Raw genomic sequence first — 15,052 nt, forward strand, 5'->3', positions numbered from 1 at the left:
AAAGTTACAAACACATTCCCAGTTAGTGAAAATAGAAAAACAACCTTTAAAATGGTCGCCTTTCATGCTAATTGCTACTGTGTGTGTGTGTGTGTGTGTGTGTGTGTGTGTGTGTCTCAGAGGGGGAGAGGAAACTGTGAGCATACACTCCTCTGCCATGTGCATCCTGTCTGAAAACTGGACACTGACCAACCCCTCCCTTGTCCCGTATACCACAAGACTCTCTCTCCCTCTGTTCATCTCTCTATCCCTCTGTTTCTCTCTCCCTTTGTTTCTCTCTCCCTTTGTTTCTCTCAATTCAATTTCAATGTATTGCCATGGGAAACATATGTTTACATTGCCAAAGCAAGTGAAATAGATAATTAACAAAAGTGAAATAAACAATAAAAAGTGAACAGTAAATATTACACTTACAAAAGTTCCAAAAGAATAAAGACATTTCAAATGTCATATGTCTATATAAAGTGTTGTAATGATGTGCAAATAGTTAAAGTACAAAAGGATAAATAAATAAACACAAATATGGGTTGTATTTACAATGGTGTTTGTTCTTCACTGGTTGTCCTTGTGGCAACAGGTCACAAATCTTGCTGCTGTGTTTGCACACAAATTGGATTTGTTTTCGAAATCTTTGTGGGTCTGCACAATCTGAGGGAAATATGTGTTTCTAATATAGTCATACATTTGGCAGGAGGTTAGGAAGTGCAGCTCAGTTTCCATCTCATTTTGTGGGCAGTGTGTCTTCTCTTGAGAATCAGGTCTGCCTTTGGCGGTCTTTCTCAATATCAAAAGCTATGCTCACTGAGTCTGTACGTAGTCAAATATTTCCTTAATTTTGGGTCAGTCACAGTGGTCAGGTATTCTGCCACTGTGTACTCTCTGTTTAGGGCCAAATAACATTCTAGTTTGCTCAGTTTTTTTGTAATTCTTTCCAATGTGTCAAGTAATTATCTTTTTGCTTTCACATGATTTGGTTGGGTCTAATAGTGTTGCTGTCCTGGGGCTCTGTGGGGTCTGTTTGTGTTTGTGAACAGAGCCCCAGAACCAGCTTGCTTAGGGGGCTCTTCTCCAGGTTCATTTCTCTGTAGGTGATGGCTTTGTTATGGAAGGTTTTGGAATCGCTTCCTTTTAGGTGGTTGTAGAATTTAAGGATTTTGATAATTAGCGGGAATTGGCCTAAATCTGCTCTGCATGCATTACTTGGTGTTTTACTTTGTTAACGGTGGATATCTTTGCAGAATTCTGCATGCAGAATCTCAATTCGGTGTTGTCCCATGTTGTGAATTCTTGATTGGTGAGCGGACCCCAGACTTCACAACCATAAAGGGAATTAGGTTCTATAACTGATTAAAGTATTTTTAGCCAGATCCTAATTGGTATGTCGAATTTTATGTTCCTTTTGATTGTATAGAAGGCCCTTCTTGCCTTGTCTCTCAGATTGTTCACAGCTTTGTGGAAGTTACCTGTGGTGCTGATGTTTAGGCCGAGGTATGGACCTTTTTTGTAACACCATTATTTTTGTCTTACTGAGATTTACTGTCAGGGCCCAGGTCTGACAGAATCTGTGCAGAATATCTAGGTGCTGCTGTAGGCCCTCCTTGGTCGGGGACAGAAGCACCAGATCATCAGCAAACAGTAGACATTTGGCTTCAGATTCTAGTAGGGTGAGGCCAGGTGCTGCAGCCTGTTCTAGTACCCTCGCCAATTTGTTGATATATATGTTGAAGAGGGTGGGGCTTAAGCTGCATCCCTGTCTCACCCCCCGGCCCTGTGGAAAGAAATGTTTGTGTTTTTTGCCAAAGTGTACATGGATTTTATAATATTGTATGTTTTCCCACAATACCATTTTCCATCCATTTGTATAGCAGACCCTCATGCCAAATTGAGTTGAAAGCTTTTTAGAAATCAACAAAGCATGAGAAGACTTTGCCTTTGTTTTGGTTTGTTTGTCAATTAGGTTGTGCATGGTGAATACGTGGTCCGTCGTACGGTAATGACATTTGCTCAGTACATCGTTTTCGCTGAGAAAATGTACCAGTCTTGTCACGATCGTCGATAGGAACGGACCAAGGCGCAGCGTGAGTTGAGTTCCACATACTTTATTACACAGTGAAACTACAAAAACAATAAACAACACGAACGTGAAAGCCGTAGTGCTCAAAACACTAACACAAACAATATCCCACAAAACAGGTGGGAACAAACGACAACTTAAGTATGATCCCCAATTAGAGACAACGATAATCAGCTGCCTCTAATTGGGAACCATACTAAAACACCAACATAGAAATATAATGACTAGAACACCCGAGTCACGCCCTGACCTAAAACACCATAGAGAACCCCGAGGGCTCTCTATGGTCCGGGCGTGACAGTACCCCCCCCCCCCCCAAAGGTGCGGACTCCGGCCGCAAAACCTGAAACCAGATGGGGAGGGTTAGAGGGGGGGTGACTAGCGTTGGTGGCGGCTCCGGTGCGGGTCTTAGCACCCGCCCAGACCACGGATCCGGCCATGGAGCAGGACTAGACGCCGTGCCTGGACTGGGCACCGGCGCAGAGGACAAGTCTGCTGTTAATGATAATGCAGAGGATTTTCCCAGGGTTGCGGTTGACGCATATCCCCCGGTAGTTAATGAGGTCAAATTTGTCTCCACTTTTGTGGATTGGGGTGATCAGTCCTTGGTTCCAAATATTGGGGAAGATGCCAGAGCTGAGGATGATGTTAAAGAGTTTAAGTATAGCCAATTGGAATTTGTGGTCTGTATATTTTATTATTTCATTTAGGATACCATCAACCCCACAGGCCTTTTTGGGTTGGAGGGTTTGTATTTTGTCCTGTAGTTCATTCAATGTAATTGGAGAATCCAGTGGGTTCTGGTAGTCTGAATAGTTGTTTCTAAGATTTGTATTTGATCATGTACAGTTGAAGTCGGAAGTTTACAAACAATTAGGTTGGAGTCATTAAAACTCATTTTTCAACCACTCCACAAATTTCTTGTTAATAAACTATAGTTTTGGCAAGTCGTTTAGGACATCTACTTTGTGCATGACACAAATCATTTTCCCAACAATTGTTTACAGACTTATAATTCACTGTATCACAATTCCAGTGGGTCAGAAGTTTACATACGCTAAGATGACTGTGCCTTTCAACAGCTTGGAAAATTCCAGAAAATTATGTCATGGCTTTAGAAGCTTCTGATGGGCTAATTGGCATAATTTGAATCATTTGGAGGTGTACCTGTGGATGTATTTCAAGGCCTGCCTTCAAACTCAATGCCTCTTTGCTTGACATCATGGGAAAATCAAAAGAAATCAGCCAAGACCTCAGAAAAAAATTTGTAGACCTCCACAAGTCTGGTTCATCATTGGGAGCAATTTCCAAACGCCTGAAAGTACCACATTCATCTGTACAAACAATAGTACGCAAGTATAAACACCATGGGACCACGAAGCCGTCATACCGCTCAGGATGGAGACGCGTTCTGTCTCCTAGAGATGAATGTACTTTGGTGCGAAAAGTGCAAATCAATCCGACCTTGTGAAGATGCTGGAGGAAACGGGTACAGAAGTATCTATATCCACAGTAAAACAAGTCCTATATTGACATAACCTGAAAGGCCGCTCAGGAAGGAAGAAGCCACTGCTCCAAAACTGCCATAAAAAAGACAGACTACGGTTTGCAACTGTACATGGGAACAAAGATCGTACTTTTTGGAGAAATGTCCTCGGGTCTGATGAAACAAAATAGAACTGCTTGGCCATAATGACCATCGTTATGTTTGGAGGAAAAAGGGGGAGGCTTGCAAGCCGAAGAACACCATCCCAACCGTGAAGCACGGGGGTGGCAGCATCATGTTGTGGGGGTGCTTTGCTGCAGGAGGGAGTGGTGCACTTCACAAAATAGATGGCATCATGAGGTAGGAAAAATATGTGGATATATTGAAGCAACATCTCAAGACATCAGTCAGGAACTTAAAGCATGGTCGTGAATGGGTCTTCCAAATGGACAATGACCCCAAGCATACTTCCAAAGTTGTGGCAAAATGGCTTAAGGACAACAAAATCAAGGTATTGGAGTGGCCATCACAAAGCCCTGACCTCAATCCTATAGAAAATGTGTGGGCAGAACTGAAAAAGCGTGTGCGAGCAAAGAGGCCTACCAACCTAACTCAGTTACACCAGCTCTGTCAGGAGGAATGGGCCAAAATTCACCCAACGTATTGTGGGAAGCTTGTGGAAGGCTACCTGAAACGTTTGACCCAAGTTAAACAATTTAAAGGCAATGCTACCAAATACTAATTGAGTGTATGTAAACATCTGACCTACTGGGAATGTGATGAAAGAAATAAAAGCTGAAATAAATCATTCTCTCTGCTATTATTCTGACATTTCACATTCTTAAATAAAGTGGTGATCCTAACTGACCTAAGACAGGGAATTTTTACCAGGATTAAATTTCAGGAATTGTGAAAAACTGAGTTTAAATGTATTTGGCTAAGGTGTATGTAAACTTCCGACTTCAACTGTATACGTTTTTGCTGTTCTTTGTTATAAAGCCAAAAAGATTGGAGAAGTGGTTTATCCATACATCTCTGTTTTGGATAGATAACTCTTCGTGTTGTTTGTTTAGTTTTCCAATTTTCCCAGAAGTTGTTAGATTCTATGGATTCTTCAATTATATTGAGCTGATTTCTGACGTGCTGTTCCTTCTTTTCCATAGTGTATTTCTCTATTGTTTTAGTGATTCACCACAGTGAAGGCGTAGGCTCAGGTTTTCTGGGTCTCTATGTTTTAGGTTGGACAGGTTTCTCAATTTCTTTCTTAGGTTTTTGCATTCTTCATCAAACCATTTGTCATTGTTAATTTTCTTAGGTTGTCTGCTTGACATTTTTAGATTTGTTAGGGAAGCTGAAAGGTCAAATATAGTGTTTATGTTTTCTACTGCCAAGTTTACAACTTCACTATTACAGTGAAATTGTCTAGAAAGGATTTGAATTTTTTGTTGCCTAATTGTTTTTTTGCTAGATTTCCACACTATTTTCCTCACATCTATAGCATTTCTTAATATTATTCAGTTCCTTTGGCTTTGATGCCTCATGTTTGAGCATAGCTCTGTTCAAGTAGAGTGTGATTTTGCTGTGTTATGTTGTCATAGTTGTGTTTAGGTGGGCATATGGGGGAGGGAATGCTGTCACCTCCAGGTAGGTGTTTGTCCCCCTGTGTGCTGAGGGTTCTTGCCCAGTTCTGGCATTTAGGTCGCCACAGACTAGTACATGTCCCTGCTCTATACCAAATGAGCATACCCCCTGAGTCTGTTCCCTGTTTCACACCTGGTAGTTTGGTGGATGGGACTACCAGCTCTCTGTAACCAAGAGGGCAACTAGTGGGTCCATCTCCTTTATACCATGTTTCTTGTAAGATGACAATGTCTGTATTTCCAATTTCTTTAATGAAGTCTGGGTTCCGGCTCTTTACGCCAAAGGCCGATGACCTCAGACCTTGTATATTCCAGGATGAGATAGTAAAAGCTTTGTGTTCCATATTGTCAAAGTAGGTGTGAGCAGAGCATGTTGAGCATCTGATACATACCTCTTAGGTCGCAGGATGGGGCTTGGGCGTGTGTTTCTCTCTCTCTCACCCTCCCTCCCTCTGTTTCTCTCTCCCTCCCTCTGTTTCTCTCTCTCTCCATCTGTGTCTCTCTCTCTCCCTCTGTGTCGCTCTCTCTCCCTCTGTGTCGCTCTCTCACTCTCTTTCTCTCTCTATCCCTCTGTTTCTTTCTCTCCCTGTGTCTCTCTCTCTATCCCGCTATATCTTTGTCTCTCCCTCTGTTTCTCTCTCTCCCTGTGTCTCTCTCTCTATCCCGCTATCTCTTCGTCTCTCCCCCTGTTTCTCTTTCTTCCTCCCTGTTTCTCTCTCTCTGTCTTCAATGCATTCACGTGTGACTGTTTTGGCTGAGGACAGAAAGAAAGGCTGTAGGAGAAAGAGTGCTTTATTAGAAGTGTTGCTGTTCTCACCAGTTAGTGTTCCATCTGTGAGCAAACTCCACCAGCAGCATGAGCTGGATCAGCAGGAAGAGAAACCCCCCTACAGCTCCCACATACCTCCACACTGAGGGGAGGAGAGAGAGGAGGGGGAGATAGAGGGGGAGGGAGGGAGAGAGACACAGAGGGAGAGAGGAGGGGGAGAGAGGTCGATAGAGAATGAGGGAGAGAGAGAGGAGGGAAGAGAGAGAGGCGGGGGGAGAGAGACAGAGGGAGGGTGATCGCACATTTAAAGTATTGCAAAGCTAACCATCAAATATCTAATCTCTTGTTCCATATGTTCTGCAGGGTGGGCACACTTAGCTGCTGCATAACTCCTTGTGTGTTGTCATCGCATAGACAACCACAGGGACTAGATTCTCAGGCACACACGCACACGGTAACTAAAGCCTGCAGCTGCACCGGTCCTCTCCTCTGAAGGGAGCAGATAACAGACTCCCTCTCCTCTCTTTCTCTCTTTTTATTTCCCTTCTCTCTTCTCTCAAAGCTGGTTAAGGAAAGGCATTACAAGTCAAGGACAGTCACGCTGACCTCTACAGGTAAGTATAGGTGACAGAGGTTTGAGGGCTTCGGTCTCTGTCGCCTCTGAGAGAACAAAGACTATAGAGGGACATAAGGGTCCATACCTTCCAGAAAGGTGTCCTGCTCTGGCAGGAAGAATCCTCCAACACAGCAGGCCAACAACACTACGAACTTCGGGAACCAAAACCTGTCAGAGAGAGAGAGAGAGAGAGAGAGAGAGAGAGAAAGAGACATAAACATCACTACACAGTACACAGTACACACACACACACACACACACACACACACACACACACACACACACACACACACACACACACACACACACACACACACACACACACACACACACACACACACACACACTTACCCGTTGTGTATGGCGGCGCGGCAGCCGGTGGCAGAGTTAACTCGTAGGGTGAAGATACAGAAGAAGAAGAAGAAGCAGGCCATGCCGAAGCAGACCTTGTACACAGCAGAGTAACCCACCAAGATAGAGCAGTTCTCACCAGCCTTCAGCTTCTCACACAGGTCACTGTAGAATGGGATCTACGAGAGAGAGAGAGAGAGAGAGAGAGAGAGAGAGAGAGAGAGAGAGAGAGAGAGAGAGAGAGAGAGAGAGAGAGAGAGAGAGAGAGAGAGAGAGAGAGAGAGAGAGAGAGAGAGAGAGAAGAAGAAGGGGCAATGTTAACCACTAGATACTGTAATATCACTTATATGGCGGAATGGATCCGTACAAATTACAGCACGTGTGTGTGTGTGTGTGTGTGTGTGTGTGTGTGTGTGTGTGTGTTTGAGTTAGTTAAGTATCTGTGTTTAATTCCAGTCTAGCTGCATTGTGAATGAAGTGTTTTATCTTCTGGGTCTAGTGGTGAGTCCCCAATGTGAAATGTGCTCCTGTATGCTTCCAGACCAGGGGTGTCAAACTAATGTTGCCCCATGGACGACATTCGGTCTCCACCGAGGTCCGGAGGGCTGCATTTAAAATGAGTTATAGTTTCCCTGACTGTCTAGCTTTTGTTTCGATGACTGTTAGCAAGCTGGACAGAGTAAAGAGACTATAATGACTGTTATCAAGCTGGACAGAGTAAAGAGACTATAATGACTGTTATCAAGCTGGACAGAGTAAAGAGACTATAATGACTGTTATCAAGCTGGACAGAGTAAAGAGACTATAATGACTGTTATCAAGCTGGACAGAGTAAAGAGACTATAATGACTGTTATCAAGCTGGACAGAGTAAAGAGACTATAATGACTGTTATCAAGCTGGACAGAGTAAAGATACTATAATGACTGTTATCAAGCTGGACAGAGTAAAGAGACTATAGATGACTGTTATCAAGCTGGACAGAGTAAAGAGACTATAGATGACTGTTATCAAGCTGGACAGAGTAAAGAGACTATAGATGACTGTTATCAAGCTGGACAGAGTAAAGAGACTATAGATGACTGTTAACAAGCTGGACAGAGTAAAGAGACTATAGATGACTGTTATCAAGCTGGACAGAGTAAAGAGACTATAGATGACTGTTATCAAGCTGGACAGAGTAAAGATACTATAATGACTGTTATCAAGCTGGACAGAGTGAGGAGACTATAGATGACTGTTATCAAGCTGGACAGAGTGAGGAGACTATAGATGACTGTTATCAAGCTGGACAGAGTAAAGATACCATAATGACTGTTATCAAGCTGGACAGAGTAAAGAGACTATAATGACTGTTATCAAGCTGGACAGAGTAAAGAGACTATAATGACTGTTATCAAGCTGGACAGAGTAAAGATACCATAATGACTGTTATCAAGCTGGACAGAGTAAAGAGACTATAATGACTGTTATCAAGCTGGACAGAGTAAAGAGACTATAATGACTGTTATCAAGCTGGACAGAGTAAAGAGACTATAATGACTGTTATCAAGCTGGACAGAGTAAAGAGACTATAATGACTGTTATCAAGCTGGACAGAGTAAAGAGACTATAATGACTGTTATCAAGCTGGACAGAGTAAAGAGACTATAATGACTGTTATCAAGCTGGACAGAGTAAAGAGACTATAATGACTGTTATCAAGCTGGACAGAGTGAGGAGACTATAGATGACTGTTATCAAGCTGGACAGAGTAAAGAGACTATAATGACTGTTATCAAGCTGGACAGAGTGAGGAGACTATAGATGACTGTTATCAAGCTGGACAGAGTGAGGAGACTATAATGACTGTTATCAAGCTGGACAGAGTAAAGAGACTATAGATGACTGTTATCAAGCTGGACAGAGTAAAGAGACTATAATGACTGTTATCAAGCTGTACAGAGTGAGGAGACTATAATGACTGTTATCAAGCTGGACAGAGTAAAGAGACTATAGATGACTGTTATCAAGCTGGACAGAGTAAAGAGACTATAATGACTGTTATCAAGCTGGACAGAGTGAGGAGACTATAGATGACTGTTATCAAGCTGGACAGAGTGAGGAGACTATAGATGACTGTTATCAAGCTGGACAGAGTAAAGAGACTATAATGACTGTTATCAAGCTGTACAGAGTGAGGAGACTATAATGACTGTTATCAAGCTGGACAGAGTAAAGAGACTATAGATGACTGTTATCAAGCTGGACAGAGTAAAGAGACTATAATGACTGTTATCAAGCTGGACAGAGTGAGAAGACTATAGATGACTGTTATCAAGCTGGACAGAGTGAGGAGACTATAATGACTGTTATCAAGCTGGACAGAGTAAAGAGACTATAGATGACTGTTATCAAGCTGGACAGAGTAAAGAGACTATAATGACTGTTATCAAGCTGGACAGAGTAAAGATACCATAATGACTGTTATCAAGCTGGACAGAGTGAGGAGACTATAATGACTGTTATCAAGCTGGACAGAGTAAAGAGACTATAGATGACTGTTATCAAGCTGGACAGAGTAAAGAGACTATAATGACTGTTATCAAGCTGTACAGAGTGAGGAGACTATAATGACTGTTATCAAGCTGGACAGAGTAAAGATACCATCATGACTGTTATCAAGCTGGACAGAGTAAAGAGACTATAGATGACTGTTATCAAGCTGGACAGAGTAAAGATACCATAATGACTGTTATCAAGCTGGACAGAGTAAAGAGACTATAGATGACTGTTATCAAGCTGGACAGAGTAAAGATACCATCATGACTGTTATCAAGCTGGACAGAGTGAGGAGACTATAGATGACTGTTAACAAGCTGGACAGAGTAAAGATACTATAATGACTGTTATCAAGCTGGACAGAGTAAAGAGACTATAGATGACTGTTAACAAGCTGGACAGAGTAAAGAGACCATAATGACTGTTATCAAGCTGTACAGAGTGAGGAGACTATAGATGACTGTTAACAAGCTGGACAGAGTAAAGAGACCATAATGACTCTTATCAAGCTGGACAGAGTGAGGAGACTATAGATGACTGTTAACAAGCTGGACAGAGTAAAGAGACCATAATGACTGTTATCAAGCTGGACAGAGTGAGGAGACTATAAATGTAGGTCCATTATCAATTCTACACTGTTTCATTTTGGTTTGAGTCATTTTAATGTTGACTGAGATGTTTTGACTCCCCTGCTCTAGAGGAAGCAGTACGCCCTCAGCGAATAGGCTTCAGACAGTGTCGACCTAATAGGTTACATTCTGAGTGTCACACTTCTAATGGAACATGCAGCGACACCAACCCCTCTTTCTTCCCTCTGTCTCTCCGACCTGTTACTGAGGCTGTCAGCCACAACTAACAAAGACATGGAGGAATAAATTACCAGCCTGCTCTCAGCAGAGACAACAAATGAAACAGAGAGAGCAGGAGAGAGAGCTAGAGAGAGAGAGAGAGGACGAGAGAGATAGCAAGAGCTAGAGAGAAAGAGAGAGAGAGAGAGAGCTAGAGCTAGAGAGCGAGAGAGAGAGAGAGAGAGAGAGAGAGAGAGAGAGAGAGAGAGAGAGAGAGAGAGAGAGAGAGAGAGAGAGAGAGAGAGAGAGAGAGAGAAAGAGAGCGAGAGAGAAGGAGTATGCCTATAGAAAGTGAATGAGAGTTAGAAAGCCAGAACAAGAGTCACTTGAGTAATGTCTAGGGGAAACCAAAAGAGCTGCTTCAATGCTGGGAGGAGGGAACCTCTAGAAAATGTTTTAAACCAGCGTGGTTAAACCTCTGTAGCAGAGTACTGGTACACAAGTACAATATACTACCGCTCTATCAAAACAAACTGACAAAAACATTAATACGTCCTTCAGTCTACGTCAATCAGGGCACCTGACTGTTCCTCTTGGCAGATTATTGGTTGAGTCTGAAACCCCCAGCATGACTGTAGTATAGTCAGGCAGTCACTGGATAGAGCTGTTATAGTTCAGCACCACTGCCACTGTAGGCGAAGCGTAGTAGGATACAGAGTAGTAGGATACAGTGTAGTAGGATACAGAGTAGTAGGACACAGTGGAGTAGGATACAGAGAAGTAGGATACAGAGAAGTAGGATACAGTGAGGTAGGATAAAGAGAGGTAGGATACAGAGAGGTAGGATACAGAGAGGTAGGATACAGTGTAGTAAAATACAGAGTAGTAGGATACAGAGAAGTAGGATACAATGTAGTAGGATACAGAGAAGTAGGATACAGAGAAGTAGGATACAGTGTAGTAGGATACAGTGTAGTAGGATACAGTGTAGTAGGATACAGAGTAGTAGGATACAATGTAGTAGGATACAGAGAAGTAGGATACATAGTAGTAGGATACAATGTAGTAGGATACAGAGAAGTAGGATACAGAGAAGTAGGATACAGTGTAGTAGGATACAGTGTAGTAGGATACAGTGTAGTAGGATACAGTGTAGTAGGATACAGAAAAGTAGGATACAGAGAGGTAGGATACAGTGTAGTAGGATACAGTGTAGTAGGATACAGTGTAGTAGAATACAGAGTAGTAGGATACAGTGTAGTAGGATACAGAGTAGTAGGATACAGTGTGGTAGGATACAGTGTAGTAGGATACAGTGTAGTAGGACACAGTGTAGTAGGATACAGAGTAGTAGGATACAGTGTAGTAGGATACCGTGTAGTAGGATACATAGTAGTAGGATACATAGTAGTAGGATACAGAGGAGTAGGATACAGAGTAGAATACAGAGTAGTTGGATACGGAGTAGTAAAATACAGAGTAGTAAAATACAGAGTAGTAGGCTACAGAGTAGTAGGATACATAGTAGTAGGATATAGTGGATATAGTGTAGTAGGATAGAGAGGAGTAGGATACATAGTAGGATACAGAGTAGAATACAGAGTAGTAGGATACAGTGTAGTAGGATACAGTGTAGTAGGATACAGAGTAGTAGAATACAGAGTAGTAGGATACAGTGTAGTAGGATACAGAGTAGAATACAGAGTAGTAGGATACAGAGTAGTAGGATACAGAGTAGTAGAATACAGAGTAGTAGGATACAGAGTAGAATACAGAGTAGTAGGATACAGAGTAGTAGGATACAGAGTAGAATACAGAGTAGTAGGATACAGTGTAGTAAAATACAGAGCAGCAGGATACAGAGTAGAATACAGAGTAGTAGGATACAGTATAATAGGATACAGAGTAGTAGGATACAGAGTAGTAGGATACAGAGTAGAATACAGAGTAGTAGGATACAGTGTAGTAGGATACAGAGAAGTAGGATACAGTATAATAGGATACAGTGTAGTAGGATACAGTGTAGTAGGATACAGAGTAGAATACAGAGTAGTAGGATACAGTGTAGTAGGATACAGAGCAGTAGGATACAGTGGAGTAGGATACAGAGGAGTAGGATACAGTGTAGTAGGATACAGAGTAGTAGGATACAGTGTAGTAGGATACAGAGTAGTAGGATACAGTGTAGTAGGATACAGAGTAGTAGGATACAGAGTAGTAGGATACATAGTAGTAGAATACAGAGTAGAATACAGAGTAGTAGAATACAGAGTAGTAGGATACAGAGTAGTAGGACACAGAGTAGTAGGATACATAGTAGTAGAATACAAACTAGAATACAGAGTAGTAGAATACAGAGTAGTAGGATACAGAGTAGTAGGACACAGAGTAGTAGGATACATAGTAGTAGAATACAGAGTAGAATACAGAGTAGTAGGATACAGAGTAGTAGGATACAGAGTAGTAGGATACAGAGTAGTAGGATACATAGTAGTAGAATACAGAGTAGAATACAGAGTAGTAGAATACAGAGTAGTAGAATACAGAGTAGTAGAATACAGAGTAGTAGAATACAGAGTAGAATACAGAGTAGTAGAATACAGAGTAGAATACAGAGTAGTAGAATACAGAGTAGTAGAATACAGAGTAGAATACAGAGTAGTAGAATACAGAGTAGAATACAGAGTAGTAGAATACAGAGTAGTAGAATACATAGTAGTAGAATACAGAGTAGTAGGATACAGAGTATAATACAGAGTAGTAGAATACAGAGTAGAATACAGAGTAGTAGAATACATAGTAGTAGAATACAGAGTAGTAGGATACAGAGTAGAATACAGAGTAGTAGAATACAGAGTAGAATACAGAGTAGTAGAATACAGAGTAGTAGAATACATAGTAGTAGAATACAGAGTAGAATACAGAGTAGTAGAATACAGAGTAGTAGAATACAGAGTAGTAGAATACAGAGTAGTAGGATACAGAGTAGAATACAGAGTAGTAGAACACAGAGCAGTAGGATACAGATTAGTAGAATACAGAGTAGTAGAATACAGAGCAGTAGGATACAGAGTAGAATACAGAGTAGTAGAACACAGAGCAGTAGGATACAGAGTAGTAGAATACAGAGCAGTAGGATACAGAGTAGAATACAGAGTAGTAGGATACAGAGTAGTAGGATACAGTGTAGTAAAATACAGAGCAGCAGGATACAGAGTAGTAGGATACAGAGTAGAATACAGAGTAGTAGGATACAGAGTAGTAGGATACAGTGTAGTAAAATACAGAGCAGCAGGATACAGAGTAGTAGGATACAGAGTAGAATACAGAGTAGTAGAATACAGAGCAGTAGGATACAGAGTAGAATACAGTGTAGTAGGATACAGAGTAGTAGGATACAGTGTAGTAAAATACAGAGCAGCAGGATACAGAGTAGTAGAATACAGAGTAGTAGGATACAGAGTAGTAGGACACAGAGTAGTAGGATACAGAGTAGTAGAATACAGAGCAGTAGGATACAGAGTAGAATACAGAGTAGTAGGATACAGAGTAGTAGGATACAGAGTAGTAGGATACATAGTAGTAGAATACAGAGTAGAATACAGAGTAGAATACAGAGTAGTAGGATACATAGTAGTAGAATACAGAGTAGAATACAGAGTAGTAGAATACAGAGTAGTAGGATACAGAGTAGTAGGACACAGAGTAGTAGGATACAGAGTAGTAGGATACAGAGTAGTAGGATACATAGTAGTAGAATACAGAGTAGAATACAGAGTAGTAGGATACAGAGTAGTAGGATACAGAGTAGTAGAATACAGAGTAGAATACAGAGTAGAATACAGAGTAGTAGGACACAGAGTAGTAGAATACAGAGCAGTAGGATACAGAGTAGTAGGATACAGAGCAGTAGGATACAGAGTACAATACAGAGTAGTAGGATACAGAGTAGTAGGATACAGAGTAGTAGGATACATAGTAGTAGAATACAGAGTAGAATACAGAGTAGTAGAATACAGAGTAGTAGGATACAGAGTAGTAGGACACAGAGTAGTAGGATACAGAGTAGTAGGATACAGAGCAGTAGGATACAGAGTACAATACAGAGTAGTAGGATACAGAGTAGTAGGATACAGAGTAGTAGGATAAATAGTAGTAGAATACAGAGTAGAATACAGAGTAGTAGAATACAGAGTAGTAGGATACAGAGTAGTAGAATACAGAGCAGTAGGATACAGAGTAGAATACAGAGTAGTAGAATACAGAGCAGTTATCTTGGCAGTAATACACCAGGCTGGTTTTGTAGTCATTGTGTGGTGTGAAGGAGTGGCATGTCAATAGAGATTTGATTAGGAGAAGGACAGTGCTGATTCTCACTGCTGTAAATCTACTGACAAAAGATCAACACTCTCTTACACACACGCGCGCACGCGCGCACGCACGCACGCACGCACGCACGCACGCACGCACGCACGCACGCACGCACACACACACACACACACACACACACACACACACACACACACACACACACACACACACACACACACACACACACATAATGAGGAGTCGCCACAACCCAGTGTCAACCACTCATTCAGGGCAGGTGGGGCCCCACCTGTTTTTGTTGCCTGTTTTGCATGTTATTTGGGCATTAATACGTGTTACATATTAGTTTGCAAACAATGTAAAAAAAAATAATAATTTAGTTAATAAAGCCGCATACAAACATGGTCTCTTTTTTGTTTTCTTGAGTAAGGCTCCATAATGCAGGTGTTTCAGCTCAGT

General features: G+C 41.6%; 1 protein-coding gene across 1 annotated transcript in view; it reads right to left on the reverse strand.

Annotated features, from left to right (window-relative positions):
* The window catches only part of LOC139576659 (serine incorporator 5-like), a 47,339-nt gene that overhangs the window by 15,072 nt on the left and 17,215 nt on the right, over positions 1-15,052 (reverse strand). Inside the window, exons 3-5 of the mRNA XM_071402982.1 lie at positions 6,937-7,115; positions 6,671-6,753; positions 6,018-6,111 (exon numbers count right to left, since the gene is read on the reverse strand). Coding sequence (XP_071259083.1) covers positions 6,018-6,111; positions 6,671-6,753; positions 6,937-7,115 — 356 coding nt within the window. The remainder of the gene's footprint in view (positions 1-6,017; positions 6,112-6,670; positions 6,754-6,936; positions 7,116-15,052) is intronic.

The sequence above is a fragment of the Salvelinus alpinus genome, chromosome 5, assembly GCF_045679555.1.
Source record: "Salvelinus alpinus chromosome 5, SLU_Salpinus.1, whole genome shotgun sequence".
NCBI classification, from domain to species: Eukaryota; Metazoa; Chordata; class Actinopteri; order Salmoniformes; family Salmonidae; genus Salvelinus; species Salvelinus alpinus.